The sequence below is a fragment of the Stegodyphus dumicola genome, chromosome 2 (assembly GCF_044657685.1).
Source record: "Stegodyphus dumicola isolate Sdum_Otavi_A_Nest chromosome 2, ASM4465768v1".
Lineage (NCBI taxonomy): Eukaryota > Metazoa > Arthropoda > Arachnida > Araneae > Eresidae > Stegodyphus > Stegodyphus dumicola.
Window position 1 is genome coordinate 93,240,424 of NC_140769.1, and position 18,578 is coordinate 93,259,001.

An 18,578-nucleotide genomic window follows, 5' to 3' on the forward strand; every position below is an offset into this window, starting at 1 on the left:
AAAATACAATTGCAAACAAAAATCTAAGCCATTATTACAAGATGAAACTTCAAACTGAGCAATAAACATAAATGTTTTTCTCCGCTTGATGTAAAAAATGTGACAAATTTTTAAAAAAGAAGAGAGAAAAATAAAACTTAATAATAATATCTGAAAGGACAGAGTAGAAGCAAAAATAACAAACTTACAAATGAATAATCAATAATCTATTTTTATCAGAAATGCATAACACCTCATTCAAACTGTTAAAATGAACAAATCTTGTGTTGAACCAAATTAAAGTGAGTATTCCTAAAAGTTACCTTCAGCATTAAAAAAATACAAACAGATTTAATGACGAGGCATAACGTGATGCACAAGAAGTTTTTCCCCAACATGAATAACTATATGATTATTTAAACTGCTAAGTGCCTTGAAACCATTTCCACAAAATCGGCATTTATATGGACGATTAAGTGCATGCACGCCTTCATGAGTTTTGAGACTTGAACTAGCATTAGTAGCATATGGGCATTTGTCACAATTATATTTGAAAACTCCAAGTTCAGACTTATGGTGCCACATTCTATGCTTCATTAAAGTAAATTCAGATGTGAACCATTTCTTGCAAGTTCTGCAAATAACATCTGAAAGGAAACATGCATAAATATTAACATTTTTTTATTAAAATGTACTATCATATTAAACAGTCAATAAATCAAAACTGCAGTGCACTGTCAATTACTATACATGATTCAGTTCTTTTTTTCCAAATTCAATTAAAAGTTTCATAAATTAAATGAAAATTTTAGGCAACACTAATTTATCACAGCGTGGGAGATTAGTCAATCATTAAAAGAGGAAACTGTGACCCAAGTATATCCAATAAATAGAATATTTTTATAAAAAGCAAATTACATGCATTTCTCAAAAACATAAAAATCATTGCAAAGACAAAATATGGAAGTCAATTTTCAGCATATACAAAATTCTCAAAATAAAATATTTTCATAATTTACTACAATCAAATAAACTTTAACATAAATACAAAAATATTAAAATCTGAACTTCAGACCTATCACAATACTTCTGAGTTGCTATTTATGGCAAAAAGAATCATCCAGAACTCATTTTCAATACATACAATAATTTAAAAAATTTCACAAAATTGCAAAATGCTCAAATTATTCTATTCAATTATAAAAAAAAATTAAAAATTTCAAATTGTAATTATTTTGAGCTTTTTGTTCTAATCAAAATATCTTAATCAATATTTATTTAGCTTTCAAGGTTCATCTTTGAATTTTTTATTTCGTAGTCTTTAATCTTAATATAAAAAGGTTGTTCTATCAACCTTGGAACTTGATTATTTTGGGGGAAAATACATAAATCTGCTTACCTGAAAGGAGAGGGGAAAGGAAAAAAAGAAGATATTAAAAAACTTGTAGCTAAAGTAGTACAGATAGGCAGATAAAAAGTGTAAAATATAGCAGCTTCTGACAATGCTTTAAGATTTTCAAAATTTCAAGTTATTGTTTCCCAAATCACCACATGATTATAGGGGGAAAATATAAAATAATAATCTGAGACACACAGCATCTTAATTTGCATATATCTATTCATTTATGAATTTTATTTAGTTCTACTATATTTGTTATGCTCAGTAATATATTTGTTTTCAATTAATGTTCAGACACATTTTTAGAACAGCTTGCACGAAGATACAATCTTCTGCCAATATGCACTAACTTAACATTAAATAGATAGGAAGAGACTGATACTTGAAAAATGTGGCCAGAATTCAAGGAATTATGGTAAACATTTCTAAGGAAAATGCTTTGTACTTCAGTCATGATTGCAATACATGCACAATACACACTTTTTAAACAATCAGTATTTTGATTATGGGTTAAACGTATGTCAAGGATGTAGGACGTTGAAGAAATTATCAGTACAATAATATATTTCACAATAGCATATATTAAACACAAATTGAAATGTAACAACAATTTGCTTTCATGTAAACAAATATAAACTAAAACGTAATCTGTAATCATCACATAAATCAATGAAGAATGGAAAATTTTAAATTGCACTTTAAAGAGTAGACTGCAAACTGGGAAACACTGCAGACACATTTTTGATAAAGCATTGAAAATATTATATAAAGCAATAAAAATACAAATGATTCTACTCCTCTAGAAAAACATAACATTAAGTAAATTAGGAATTAAACAGGTATAAATTTGCAGTTAAAAATATGTTCTGTTAATCTTATAGCAAGGTAAATATAACTGTGCTTGACACTGCAGGGTTGATTTATGATTTTGAAAACTTCAGAATGCTGCCAAATTTTGTTTGTAAAGTTTTACTTTAGTGTTCAAAAGCTTGATATTGAATAATTTTTGCAGAACTGTTCGTAAGGATTAACAATTAATTTTAACCTGGGATGCACTCTTTTGAGTCACACGAGCGCGCGCGCTGGTTCTAAAAGACCCTGCTCGTGTTTTTTGAAGAATAAACTGTTACTCTTCAGGTAAAAGTGCTACATTTATGCCAAAATTTTATGATCAAACTTAAAAAATATGCAAACTATAAAAATTAAAATTTTAATTTTCATAATATTTTTTATGAAATAAAATATTTTTAAAGGAATAGAAAAATGTATTATATTAATATAGAATTTATTAGGAATTCATTATATTATTATTTAGGTTATTCAGGTTTATCAGGAATATACTGCCTGAAAGAACATCTTCCTCGAGAAGCTTCAAATTTTTCATCAATTGTTATGAATTCACCGACATTGTAATATTTAAGGCAGTTATTCACAAAATCTTCAAAAAATATCTTATAGGTGAACGTTTATCTCTTTCTTGACGACGTGAGTTTCTATGTCATCAAAATGCAAATATTTTGATAAAAAAAAGAAAACGTTTGTAGGACATATAGTTTTGTCGACAAATTTCCAAGCCGGTTACATGAGATGACTTATGTCACAAAAATAAAGCACGAATTTCAATTAGAGTTGAGTGACAAGCATTTCTCTCTCTTTCAAAGCTGTTAGAAATAATGCAATATAAATACTTTTTTAACTGACGACTTTCAGCAACATTTGTTCACTTAGTAAAAGTTCCCACAATTCATTTGAGTCTACACATATTTTGCCTTACTGATGTTTCCGGACAATTTAGTAATATCTAACATCAGCTTTAGGCGTTTTTTCTTTTTTTCCCATTAGGTGTTTTTGTCTTTCCAATAAAGCAATAAATGTTATTCTCATTTTCGTTTTCAGAATGCATCTCGATTTCTGAGTCAGTATCATGAGAAATAAAAAATTCATTATAACCTTCATCATCTGTTTCTTCAGTGGAGTCTTCAGCAGCTGATACATCTAATAATTTTTGCAAACATAACATTTCTTCCTTATAGGATAAATTACGCCACTTGTTTGCAGTTTTCCGTGCTACCACAAATGAACTACGCTACAGCAATGCTAATAGGCGTACTGGGTCTGAAAGACCGATCCAATTAAAATGAAACTTCGAATCAAATTTTCAGCAAAAAACTTCAGAAACATAAAGAGGATGGCCTTCGAGGAGACTACACTGAACCACAACCACTTGGGGAAAATAGGTACGTTTTCAGAAAAGTTTCTTTAATCAGGTGAGTCCATTGGACCCAGCCCACGCGCTCGCGGGTTAATCAATGCCTTTTTTTTTTAATGTAGAGCTATATATATATATATATATATATATAATAAGTAAAGTTAAATTAAATTTAAATAATTCTCTTGTGCCATTCCTGCAAGGAATGAAATTTGAATTTTACAAACATTCTCTATTCGTATAAAACAAATTTAAAGTTAATTAAAATTTAAATTTTAAATTATTAAATTTTAACAGCATACAAATAAATAATTAATTATTGCTGCAAACCAATTTACAACATCAATTAAATTCTGAGAGATTATGTAAATTAATTTCAAGATTCTATGGCTAATTGTTTTTTAGTTATGTGAGATATGTACAGACATTACAAAAAAGCACATTTTGAATCCATTTTGGAATAAAGACCCCTTCATTCTGTCTGTATGTACATACAATAAATTAGTCAAAATGAATTTGGGAATGGCCAAAATTGATATTTCTATTGAAATCTGATAACCAACATTTTTTGCAATTACAGTACTTCCTTTGCTTTGCACAATGAAGTGAAAACAGGAAAACCATTTCATATTTCAAACACATTTTATTATGCTTTGCATTCATTAAAAACTGAATTCATAAATACTGCATCTTTTTGTTTACTCATATTTTATAGCAATGGTCTCAAACTTAAATTACATGCAAGTTGAATGAACAAGCTAAAAGCAACGGATGGCCTTTTGTTTCACCAAGATAAATTTTTTTACAAGAATAAAAAAAAAAAAAAAAAAAAAAAGTGACTGAATTCTGGGTTTCACTTACTAAACATATATCAAAGCATGCATAAATAATAATAATAACATATAGAAGGAAAAAATATTTATTTTCTGTCTGAATTCTAAAGTTTGGTACCTGCAAGACATCTGCCAGAAATGTCAATTGGTTACAAACACAATGACAGCTAAATTTTGAGACAGATACTTATTTCAAATAATTGTAATATATTGAACTAACCACTAAATAACTTACTTAAAGAAATTTGGAAAAATTTTTCAGTTTTCAGATAAAACTTAACAATAAATAACGACAACTTAATTTCTTTTATTTATTTATTAAACTTTTTTTCGACACATACAGAAAAAAAAAAAAAAAAAAATATATATATATATAAATGCTTATAGGTAACTAATTATAAACTTATTTATTTATACAGATTTACAGTTGATGGCATTTCAGTTCTGATAAAATGTTTAACCTTAGAAAACAATTACTGGAAACTATCTTCATAACAGATTTAAAAGCTAATCGATCACTCAGATTCTTTTCTTATAGCAATAATTTTCAACTGCAGAAAACTTTGCTCACTGTACATTCCTATGTAGAAGAGAAGAATTAAATTTTTTTTCTAATTTGTTAATTAGGATGCCAGCTTATATATGTATCCACCAATCTTGAAAAAGGTACAGGCACTTTTCCGTTAGCCGGCTGCAAGTGATGAATAGTTAAATATTGCCCTTTTTTATTTATTTAGTTATGAAAAATATTAATTTTAAACGAAATGAGTTATTTATTTTATGAAAACAAGTTAGTTTATTTCCAAAATTGTTTATAATGTTGTTTTGTTGTGTTGTCACCAAAATGAAAGACTTGATGGAGAAATTTGCACCTGGCTTTCTCAGCTTTGGAACTTGTTTTTCATTTATCGAGAAATGCCAAGCACCCATACTGTTGTTAGAATTTTCAGCAAACCTAATCACATGCAGTTTGAAATCTGCTGTATGAGTTTCTCTTCCCACTCATCTTTCAGACAAAAAATATAGTTGCATAGAAAATAAGATAAATATGTCACAGATCATATACAAGATAACAAATGAATGGAAAAAATGTGCTAGCTTCAAGAAGGGTTACCAGAGTTAAAACTACTGTCATTAGAATCTGGCGTTTTTTTTTTACAATGATTTGATTCAAAAAAATTCCATTAGTTTTATTTACTTGGTAATATTTTTGTCTTCATAGCAACACTGGACACTACAGGAGTTTGTTTTTTCATTTCGGCTTATATATGGATTTTGAATTTTGAAGAAAAAATGCATTCTTGGCATATACAAGCATCAGCTTATATTCGGAAATATACGGCAGTTCCTAACAAAGTGATTATTTTTTTCCTAAAATTTCTTAATTTAATGATATTTATTTCTTTTCAAGTGTCAATAAAAGTTAATCATATCTACATGTTAAAATCTTTCAGAGTTTTATATCGCACTAAATATTTAGGACCATTTTGTATATTTTCTGCATGTTATTCTTTTTCAATTTTAATGGTGATGAAAATTATGCAAAATCAGATTACAAATCAAGCAGCAGTATAAGTGTCTGAGACACCAGCTCTTCAACACAGGTTGTACAGGTATAGTCCCACCACACTAACTGTGCAGTTCCACATAAACTTGAGGAAGAGCAACCTGGGAATAGTCCAAGGATCTCTTAGCTCTCTTTCCCCTTTAATCACTCAAGAACTTTGGCTAGCCATATATTTTGAATGACAATATAAACAAAGTATTTTAGGAAACCCTAAAATTAGTATTTTCATAAAGTGAAGAAAATTAAAATACATTTACATCAATTACAACAACCAACTCCCCAAATGATTTCATTTTTACATATATTAATTAATAAAAACTATTGAAAGTTTTCACATATATGAATATAATCATGAGTAAATTATTTTAATTTAATAAATTAAATGAGTTCTTCTCCTGTATGTATAATCAGATGATTATTCAAACTTGCAAGCCTTGTAAATCCATTTCCACACTGATAACACTGGAAAGGTCTATCTCGGGAATGGACATCTATGTGATTTTTATAATTGGAGATCTTGTTGCTTGCATATGGACAAAGACTGCAGTAGTATTTGAAAGGAGGAAATTCGGATTTATGATGCCAAACTTTATGTTTTGTTAAGGTAGATGTCGAAGAAAAGGATTTTGAGCAAATATTGCAGACAAATCCTAAAAATAAAAGAAATGATATACTATTGTATAAACTACATGATAGTTACAAAAAAAGCACTTTACAAATTTTTATTTGAGATTAATACAATCCTTTAACAAATTTACGAAAAGCAGAAGTTTTTTGATTATGTTACCCTTTACTCCTCTCTTTTTTAATGCAACATTGTTCTAAAAAAGGCTTCACATTTAATTAGTATTTAATATGAGAAGCACTGAAATATGCATGTTCAGAGTCAGTAGTGAGAAGTACCAAACTGATTGAGTTTTCGTGACTATCTGTATTTGCATTTGTTTCATCAGCAAACTGAGTTAGTAGCCAAGAATTGTAGCTATAGACATCATATTTGAAGTTATAAGTTTGTTTCAAATGCTAATCCTAGCATCATGTTTAAAGACAGTTTTTAGTTTTAGTCTTTAACATAGCTGTAAACACATTTTAGAATTTTATACTCAGCTTCTACTACTAAAATTGCAATTTTTAAATTAATTTACACAGCAGTAAGTTGTAATTTAATTTCTTCTATTATTTTCTAAGTTACAGAAGACTGACTGTTATTCAAATAGCACTTCATACACCAGAAACCTCATAGGACTATCTTCATAAATAAAAATCTATCAATATAAATAATTTTGCCTTTAGCATATAGTAAATGAAGAAAATAGGGAAAAAGCTTATGGAACTGAAAAAATAAATATTAAGTTTTGCTGCTTACAAGTTATTAATCATTTCCTATGATATCAGCATTTAAGGCAATAGAAGCAGTTTTGTGATCAGCCAATTATTTAGCTGGTATGAACTGAGATGGTATTTAATACAGTAAATCAAGAAATTACTTTTCATAAAATAAACACTACAATATGCTATTCACTAGGAAAACCAATTCTAGAGTAGTGAATAATGACCTAAAATAATAACATAGAATAATGTTATTCTACTAAATTTATCTGCTGCTGCAGATGTTTGACAAATATACTTCTGATATGAAATATTTTAAGTGATCTCCTTAATTCATTAAATTTCAATCTCATTAAGCATATGAGAAATTTAATTATAATAAATCTTCTAGTCAGATCTGAAATATTAATTAGACTGCATGCAAATTAGTTAGAGATTTATAAACAAACAAACAGAATCAACAGAATCAGTGCTACACTGAGTGAAAACTGTACTACTTACTACTAAGGTATGAAAATACATACCTTAGTGGTAAGGTATGCATTTTACATACAGGTTAAAGGTATGTAAAATACAGACGCAAAAAATATAACGCAAAATTATCCACAGAAATCTTAATTAAACTGTTATTGCTAACATGGTCTGTTTGTGGGGTAAAAATGTCATATCATTATTTCAAAATAAAATGAATTCAATGAATATACAGAAAAAGGATCCAATCTAAAAAGAAATCACTATCACAATATTTCTTTTCTCACATGCTTTAAAAGATACACATCAAATTTCTTTTATTCTGTAGAAACAAAACTAAGCTATTTATTTGATTGCAGCAAAGTACCTGACAGAAATTTCAAATCAATTGCATCTGAAATAAGTTGGTGATGAAAGTCAAAAGCAATCAATAAACATTTTCAGAATTTTACAGGAGTACTTGAAATATTCATACACCAAATAAATACAGCCAATAATATTTAAAAATAAAACACAAATTTCAAGGTATATTTATTAGATGTTACCACATTGTATGCAAAATGGGAATTTCATCAAGAATAAGGATTTGATCACATTTAGTTCAGAAATGGAGTTTTAAAGTGAAATCTTTCAAAGCACTTACTTTTTTTTTGTTGTTGTTGCTGTCAATTCCTTATACATTTACATATCCTTGTATATATATGTATTCCTTATACAGTCAAAAGTCGTTAATCCAGACTCGTCGGGACTTCGGAGATTTCGGATTATCGATTTTTCTGGATTATAGATCATCAGTTTAAATCTGGTAAGATGGCATGCAGAAATTATAAAATTAAAAATATGAAACCGTAATTTATGAAATAAAGAACAATTATGATCTAAAGGGTATCAAAATTTACAAAAAAAGCTTAATATTTATTTGTTTACTTTATTAAACATTTCTTTCAATGTAAGTTGTTTAAGTTGCTTCGTTTTTTATGTGATAATACATTCTCTTTAATTCTATAAACAGACATAATTTCTTGTTCAGTTACAAAGTTCTGCTGTTCAAGTCCTATAATTGCTGTGTCTACCGACTAATTTGTCAATCAAAATTGTTTCATTTTCAATAACCTCTGTCACTTTCTTCGCTATAGGAAGCGAATTATAATGACGAGGAATTTGATTTAAATCCTATCAAAGACGGAGCACATAGAGATGTGATAATACATTCTCTTTAATTCTATAAACAGACATAATTTCTTGTTCAGTTACAAAGTTCTGCTGTTCAAGTCCTATAATTGCTGTGTCTACCGACTAATTTGTCAATCGAAATTTTTTCGTTTTCAATAACCTCTGTCACTTTCTTCGCTATCGGAAGCAAATTATAATGACGAGGAATTTGATTTAAATCATATCAAAGACGGAGTACATCGAGATGAAATACTACATTTAGTAAGGAATTATAAGCCAAATAAATTAGAAACATCTGCCCTGAAGATAAGGATAGTGCTGACAGATCAACTTCCAATTAGTTGCGCGCCGCGGCGTTAAAGATAAACAAAGTTTAGATAAACAAACGTTAAAGTTTAGATAAACAAAGGATATGCCTTTATCATTTTTTGCAGCAATTCCACTTTTTGTTTAATGAACTTCGAAACATACTTTCGCTTTGTAGATCCTTTACATATTAATAAATATATATCAGAAATTCTATTTGACATAATCGAAAGTTCAAGCTTACTTTTATAAAATTGCTCTAACAGTCTGCAAAAAATAATAAGCCGGATCCAATTCGAAGATTAAGGAACAACGCAATCTGCAACATTAACTGAAATAGATAATTAGATAATTTTAGCTTAGCTTATACCATCCGTTATACATTAAACGTGCACTCGTAAACGTATTTTGCGCACGCACACAAGCATATTCGCAGCCGTAAAGGTCTTAAAGGCATGCGCAGAAAGTTTGTAGTTTTGAGGTCCGGATTATGGGTGTCCAAATTAACGACTTTTCACTGTATACTAAAGACGAGGGTTGGGGCAAAAGCCATGGCAACTGTTTTTTTCTTGTAGATATGTGAATGGATCACAAAACATTTATGTGTCGCGTGGAAGTTCTGCAGGCATAGTGTGTATGCAGAACAATAGATGGCTCGGTGGTAGCGAGGGCTCTGAAATCAGTCAGTTGGTGAGTGTCATGTGAGATGGAAGTAACCCGTGTTGAGCAGTGCACTTACATCAAACTAGCCATTCTCCAAGGAAGAAATGTGATGGAATGTCACAGTGAATTAGTAGAAGCCCTTGGGAATAATGCCCTACCATATCATACAGTAGCACAGTGGGTAGGAAAGTTTCAGCAAGGATGTGTATCAATCAGTGATGAGCAATGTTCGTGATGACCGATGAGTGTGTGGACCGACTTGGCACATGCCACCATCGAGCACCTCATGGATGAAGACAGACGATGAACATTACTGGAGTTAGAGAGGGCAAGTGGCATCGAGAAACGCACTATCCACAGGATATTGCGCTATGAGCTACAGCTATGCAAAATCGCTTCATGGTGGGTACCGCATGCACTGACGGAAGTTTAAAGGTATGTGTGCTATGAAATATGCTCCGACCACTTTGCACGCTGGCAACAGGATGGCAATCAATTCTTGTCACAAATAGTCGCTATCGATGAATTTTGGGCCACGGCATACAAACCAGAACTGAAACGTCAGTCTGCGGAGTGGCGACATCTTGGATCACCAGGGCAGCAGAAGGTCCGTCAGAATCCTTCCCCAGTCAAATTGATGGTGATCGTCGCATATGACATCAGGGGTGTCATTGTTTGCCACTTTGTTCCTCATGGCAGAACAGTGACCGCACAATACTACAGGGACTTTCTGGTACAACAGGTATGACATGGCGTTCGGGATAAACGTCCGGATCTTGTGCACAGTGCAATAATTCTGCATGACAATGCAAGACCACATAAAGCAGAGTGTGTACGGCAACTACTCCGACGTTGGGGATGGGAAGATTTGGAACACTCACCATACTCTCCTGACCTTTCCCCCTGTGACTTTGATCTCATTCCCGAGATTAAGGAACCAATATGTGGTAGGTAGTTTGCAACAAGAGAGGACATTGCTAATGCTGTGCGCCAACAGACAACCCGATTCAGACATGGTGCGGCAAATGCTGAGGCTGATGGTATTCAGCGCCTCCCACATCATTCGCAGCGTGTGGTGACAGTAGCAGGGGACTACATTCAGGGTTCTTAGGCCCAGGCTTGTAATGTCAACTTTATGTGTATTGTGTTATCATTCTTTTGCATTGTGAAAGCCATATTGCCCTGTATACTACTGTAATAAATTCGTGTGTTGCGACATTTCAGTTCTATTCACTGTCCACATATGTAGTTAAGATCTTGTCCTTTTATATGTATTTGTCACATTTTCAAACCGGACTGGTATCTTCAAGAAAAAAAATAGTTGCCATGACTTTTGCCCCAACCTACGTATATATATACACACACACACACACACATATATATATATATACATACGTAGGTTGGTATATATATATATATATAATATTCCTTATTTATATACTCATATGTGCATGTAGTTTTATTATAAATTATTATGAATTATTGGGTTTTATGTATTATATATATACACACACATACATAAAGAGAGAGACAGAACACAAATTAAGTATCGTTACAGAATATTCAATTATCATATTACTAATACTAACCTTCTACAGAAAATCAATTTTCCAATAAATTATAGAATGCTCACTATTCACTTACATTAATGTTGAAGGGCTTAGATGAAATAGTATAAATATTACCAAATAAAAAAAATAATAAAAAAAAATGTTTTTTAAACAGTTAAATCTAAATAATTCCACTATTTACTTATTTATGTCTAAATAAATTAAATAAGCTGAAAAAAGTAACCATCAATCTCTGAAAAATTAAGGTCATATTTCATAATAAAACATGATATAAATCAGCTTAAATACATGGATGAAATCACATATGATAGTTTAATTAATTTTGTACATTTCAGCATAACTACTCTCTAAAGTTCAATTGTTATTTATAACATACAATTAAAATTCTATTTTCATCCAAGATATGACTAAATCTTGAATAAATAATTTATTCATATTTGAATGCAATATTTATACTCGTAATGTGCATGTATTCTACTCATGCACTACATGCGCATGTGTTTCATAAATGCCTGAAATCTCTTGAATGGTTGGTCGCAATCACATAGTTCCAGTTTAAAAAATAAATCACATTAAATAGGTTTTCAGATTATAATGTTATATAGTCTCAAACTCAGCTTGGTCACACCAAATGTCAGAATTTAAGGGCAGTAAAATTTTTAGAATTTAGGAAAAAAAACCAATGGTGCAGAATTTGAGTGGCAGAGTTTGCTGGCCACTTTGTACTGGCAAAAAAGTCCAGTGTGGGTCCTGCATGTGTCTGAGTATAAAAAAGGCAATCACTTTTTTATACTCAGACACATGCAGAGCCCACACTAGATACTTTTCTGCCACAGTTACACTGAATTTTACCACTCCACAAAGTGAATGTTCCAAATACAGTAACCATCAATGAAAATTTACTTTTCTCTTTTACATAAATTCAATTTAAATTCTTTAATATTGAATGCATTTTTAAGAAATATTTTTAAAGAATGAAATAAAAAAACCTTTTTTTTTTGGCAATATTTTAAAATTCAAGGCTGAAAGTTATTTTATATTAGTTAATTCTACAATCTCCGATTTCAGTATAATTATGATAGTTTGGGATTCACTATTATACAAAAATGAAATTATAATTTTTCTTTTAGAAACTAATATTTAGCCAGATTAACAGACTTGTGCAAATAATTAATGATGTGCCTCTATCTAATTTAATATTTTTTATCAAACATTTTTATTTTGGGTTGTTTACTCTGTAAAACATAAATGTCCATTTAGAAGCAATAGTTTTTAGTTACCTTCTTTAAAAATGCCAGAATTTGAATTAAATCCCTGAGAATTTTTTTTTTTTGGGGGGAGGTGCAAGTGGTTTTAAGTTGTGTAATTCTGATAATTTTTCCATTTTTTAAATTTGTACATTATACTAGGTGGATAACCAAAAATTTACTAACTGAAACTTTACAGACAGAGAAAAGTTTTAATTTTAAATATTTTTACTACGTGTTACATGGCCAAAATTACAATATGAAAGCTTGCCTTATTTGATTCCATTTTAATTTGAAATGAGCCTATGATCAACAATTTAGTTGTAATCTTTCTTGAAAATCCCATATATATGTGTATGTATGTATGTATGCATGCATATATGCAAATATACTGCAAACTGAGTGACAAAGAGTTATGCTATAAATCTACAATACATAAAAGAAATGTGAGTTTTCTTAGCTTAGAAAACTTAGTTCTTAATTTTAGTTTTTTAATTTTATGTGTTTTAATAATTTTACAAATTATTATTCAATTATTTTGTATTTTTAAGTATTTGCTGACAAATTTAAGCAAGTTCTTTACTACTGAAGTTTAGGAGTCAACATGTATATGAGACTCAAACAAATTTATAAATAATTTTCTCATAAAAATAATACATAAATTAAATAATTGAACTTTTTTATTTCATTTGATCCTAATATAGTACATTAACTAAATTTCTTAATATTAATAATCAACTTGGAAGTCTCTTCTTGCTAGAAAAAAATCAAGATGAACGTTATTATGCTACATTTCATTATCCATATTGTTGTCATTTACCTTTGAGACATTACCATCTTCAGTTCTGCCTATTACATTGCTCAGGAAAAATAAAAACTTTTACTTTAATACTCTGAGCATTACAGGTTTGATCTTGAAACCCTACAATCTCCAAGATGTCATGAATAGGTGGTATTTTCTTGACTATAATTCCAAAATCAGCCTCTTCCTTTCTAAATCAGCTCCTTTGCTTCCAATATGTTTCCAACCCAGAATCGAATCCATCAGGAACTGACAGAAACTTTTGTGTGCAATGAATTAGAAAACTATCCTTCTATGCTAAATTTTACATCGATAACCCTTGGAGGATTAAACCAGCAGAAAATGCAGTGCCGCCCAGATACTATTCATTATACAGTTGAATTGAAGAATTGCATTTTACAATTCATAAAAGTGGGAGTGCAACCGAAGAGAAAACAAAAATCTTGAGATTGTTCTAGAATAGTTACTACTCAGAATCAAAACAAAATTCATTTTGCTATCGCCAAATGTTATATATGCTCCGAAACTGGAAGAATTAAGAAAGATAAACTACTGATATTACAAGTGTTCTTTCCTTCCATATCCTACTTCTATTTTTTGAGTGGCAACTGAATTTAAACATGCACTCATCTTTACCTTGTTCAATGGACAAATAACGGAGGTCCTGCATGGGTCTAACTACACTAAAGAACCACATTATTTGCATATTTTGAATATATATATATATATATATATATATATATATATTAATATTAATTATAATTATATATATATATATATAAATTTGGCTTACACATAAGTTTTTTGGTTTGGGTTGAATTTTTGCAAAAAGATTTTTACCTTTTGGCTTACATCCAGAAATTTATGGTAAACACTTAAAACACTTGTATATATCTTACAAATTCCATACACAAGCTCAAAAACTCTAAAGATTGTTTTTAATTTTAGTGAATAAAGACCATTTTTTTTGGGGGGGGGGCAGAGATTTTATATTTAAAGACACATTTATATTATAAGTCATATATTTATAGCCCCAATTTTCTTAATGTCTTGTTTTAATGGTCACTTTGCAAAATCTTATAAATGAATTCTACTTGCATATTTCTGCATGGGTGTAACTCTTTGAAAGTCTTATTTTTTTAACAATATTAGTTGATATGTGTAGTTTCTTACGGCTTCACCATGAGGTCTGAAGCCTGAATTTCCACCACTTATATAATCAACCCAAATGCAATTTTTTATTTCATTGGAGGACTAAAGTATGTTTTCATTTTGTTTACATATGTTATTAATACATGTTATTATTTATTATTCACATATGGTATGCACATTAATTTATATATGGTATGCTCATAAGCAAAAATTTATGAGTGATTAATGTTAATGTGCCACACGAATTAGAAAGATACAAGCAAAAAAAAAATGTCACAATAGAACTATATTTTTAATAACAGAATTAATATTAGAATAATATTAGAATTTTCCTAACGATGAAATATAAAATTACAACAAGCTTCACAAATTAGCAATTTGGCTATTTGAGCACATCTGACCAAACTGTTAGGAATACTCAAATGGTCAAATTGCATTCTTAGGGGCAGACCAGCTTAACTACAAGTAACACTAAACTGCCTTAGATGTTACAGCAGACTGCATATCATCACAGCTAAAATGTTTCTGCATCACTAACAGGATGTGATTTTTGGCCAAGATTTATATAGTATGTGCAAGCTTGGCTCCTTTAGCACCCTAGCCAATCAGTACAGATTGCACCCCCAATAAATTAAACATATTAATAATTAAAAATGAAATATATTTTTAATTAGTTGTTGCCTGTGAGAACAACTTAACTGTTGTCTATGCTTGCAGCTGGTCCACAGTAGTATGTGTTACATAAATGTTGGGAAATCAACAAGTAAGGCATTTTCTTATACTAGACATCTTATGTGTACTATTTCCTTTATTAAGTACAAAATAATCATTAGATCACAGATTTAACATTTACTTGAAAGCTAAAATCACCATAGCAGATTGCATAATTCAAAACCAGAATATCAATTTTAATTTCCTCATGCAAAATGTTAAGTGTAAAAATCATAAATAATAACATGTGTAGACTTAAAAAAAAATGGGCCAATCAGAAATGTTTCAGCATCTCAAAATCTAGAGTACATACACTACTAAAGCGACTAAAAATTCAAGACATGACTTTTAAAACACTAATATTTGCGGTTTACTCAGGGCTGGATTATGACTTTTAGAGGCCCTAAGCACTAAAAGGTTTTGGTGCTCCACATATATTTACATGTTTTTTTTTTTTTCATTCTTTTTCTCTCAGTCTTGGTTTAGCTGCACTACATATTCTCTCATAAAACCATCAAAGGGAATTTTTGTGGGGCCCCTTCTTGAATACCTAAATACCTTTTTGTGATACCTCCTTTCCTTGATGCACATGCTTATTTTGCTTAATGGTTAATTCAACTCTGAGTTTACCTCAAAGTCAGGTTTTGAAAAGGTCTCCAGAACAAACCTATGACATTTCCATGGACGCATGCACTTATTTCCTTCTTTATACTTTTGCATGAATCTACAAATTTTTTCATTTACACTGCTTTTAAATCCAAAGGGTTCATAATTTCAGGGTAATGCAATAATGTGCCACAATTGGAGACAGACTGAGTGCCTGCTTACACACTTCATAAAAAAAAAAAAAAAAAAAAAAAGAATAAACTTCCTCTTAAAATTTATTTTTGAATGTTATTTGCAACAGTAATTGATTTAGGTTTTAGCCCTTGTTCAACAAATTACATCTCAATGCTACATTGAGAACTTTGTCTAATCTCAATGCTCCACATCAATTCTAAGTCAGAAAGCTATTCATCTTAGCTTTTACTCCTTTTTGTATATTTAGCAGGAACATTCAGATTTTTCTCTTTCTTTTTATGATCTAGATGCTCCACATTGACTGGTTTCTTTGGAATACTTCTGAAGTCTTTGTAATTATTGAACATATCAACCACCAATGTAATTTTTTTTTCAAATGTTATTTTTGTAGTCATTGAGCATGCTCGATAACACAAGTAATTTTTCACACTGTCATCCAGCAAATGCTTGGGTACTTTGCTTCTGATCCAACAGTTTGACTAATTAGTAAACATTTAAATCTGTCAATTTTTCAAAATTCATCATATCCAAACTGTTTTGCCATCTGTTAGTATTTTAATTCAAAAATAAAATCCTTCTAAATCTTATCAGGTTGTCATTGATACAGGATATCAGGTAAACAAAAAGTTATCTTTTTTGATGTCCCATTTAATGCAGCACTCACAGGGAGGAAATGAAGTGATTCATACACTGCAGAAGCAATGAGGGTTAGTGTAACCCAAGGGCTCTCAACAAGGGGAGATTTTTCCCCTGGGGGAATTTAGTCAGCTTTTTATTTATCGGTTAGGAATTTAGTTTCAGTTTATGAATATCAAAAGTTACTTTTATTCAAGTTTTGGTATTCATCAGCATTACCTATATTTTTAACTGCTTAGTTTATAAAACATGTTAAAAAATAATATAAACCTAAATAAATGCATATGCAATTTTTTTTAAAGTTTTGGGAAGGAAAGGGGGAGGGAATGATCTAGCAGTAATGAAAGGGATGCATGGAGCAAAAAAGCTTGAGACCACCAGTGTAAATACAGATTTTCATCAATACAGACATATTGTGCACACAGCAATCACAACTCATCCAGTGTCAAAATTGAAATCTCCAGAAATTGAGGTATCAAAACAACTTGTTCTTGTTTATTACTGACTGAGGTGACCCTATCAGAAGCTGTTTCAAGTTTGTCAAATACACCAGGCCTTTGGGGAAGTTGTCGCAAATGAATGCCCCACCAGGCATTGGCTTCAGAAGTTCATGTAGGAAAATTTGAACCCTTATTATAAACTCTGCAGTAGGTGACTACAGTTGTTCGATGATAGAGCCCTGAACAAAGCCACAGAGAAGAAAGTGACACCTATAATGAACTAGCTGAATACTTCCAGGTTTCCGAAGAAAGAGTTAAACTTCACCTACCTAGTAGGGAGGTATACGAGTTGAGCATGTGGGTATCTCACATACCATCAGCAGCTAACATGGAACAATGATTAGCCTGTTTGTCGTTGCTGCCTTGACACAGCAACACAACCATACTGGGTGAAGTACTCATAAATGGGGGGGGGGAATGGATCCAGTTCAGCACTCCCAAGTATACTACAGAATAGTTGTCTTCATGTGAGCCTGCCTCTCCCACTTCAAAACCACCTCTGAGAGCATGTAAGATCATGTTGTTTGTCTGATGAGTGAGTCGCAAAGTGATGCATTATAAGCTGCTATCACCAGGCTGCACCATCATTGCAGACCTGTATTTGAAACATATGTAACACACATTAAAAACAGAAACAATCATTATTCGTTACTTGCAGGGGTGTGGTGAACCTCCAAGACAATGTGAAAGTCTCAAGGAAGAGAACTAGAGAAGCTTCAAGTCTGGTATAATTTATTATGCTTTCAAAAACCCTCTAAAAACTCTTTCTAAGCTAGCTTCTCCATAAGATTAGGGATCTTAGTTCTATAAGCTTTAGAATATACAATTAAATAACAACCAGCTCCTATAAATCACAGCAACTGTGAGGTCATAGTCATAAACTTTTAAATGCATATCGAGGCCCTGTGGCACAGTGACTAGTGCATTGTGCAGCAGCACCGCAGGTCCTGGGTTGCCTTTCATCTCTTGGGTCGATAAAATGAGTACCAAGTTCACTTGGGTACTAAACACTGGGTGTCCTGCGACAAGCTGACCACTTATTCAGGGCATATGCTTATGCACCCCGGGGCCCATGGTCATGAAAGCAGATTTCGGGGCACTGCTGGCCTTGGCCCATTAGGGCTGTTTGCACTACTGAGTTTTTTAAATGCATATCAGATAGGAAGAAGTTCAAAATGCAGATTTGAGCCTAAATTTTGACCAAACTTGTCAGCCACACCTTTAGCCAA

At 31.0% G+C, this 18,578-nt stretch overlaps 1 protein-coding gene across 1 annotated transcript; it reads right to left on the bottom strand.

The window, feature by feature from the left end:
• Positions 1–330: 330 nt before the first annotated feature.
• On the bottom strand, positions 331–17,733 carry LOC118202780 (zinc finger X-chromosomal protein-like). Its single transcript, XM_085810201.1, has 3 exons — positions 17,664–17,733; positions 6,413–6,637; positions 331–626 (listed from the first exon to the last, which is right to left on the bottom strand). Exons 1-3 carry the CDS (start codon positions 17,731–17,733, stop codon positions 331–333), a joined length of 591 nt encoding a protein of 196 aa, XP_085666327.1.
• Positions 17,734–18,578: the final 845 nt, after the last annotated feature.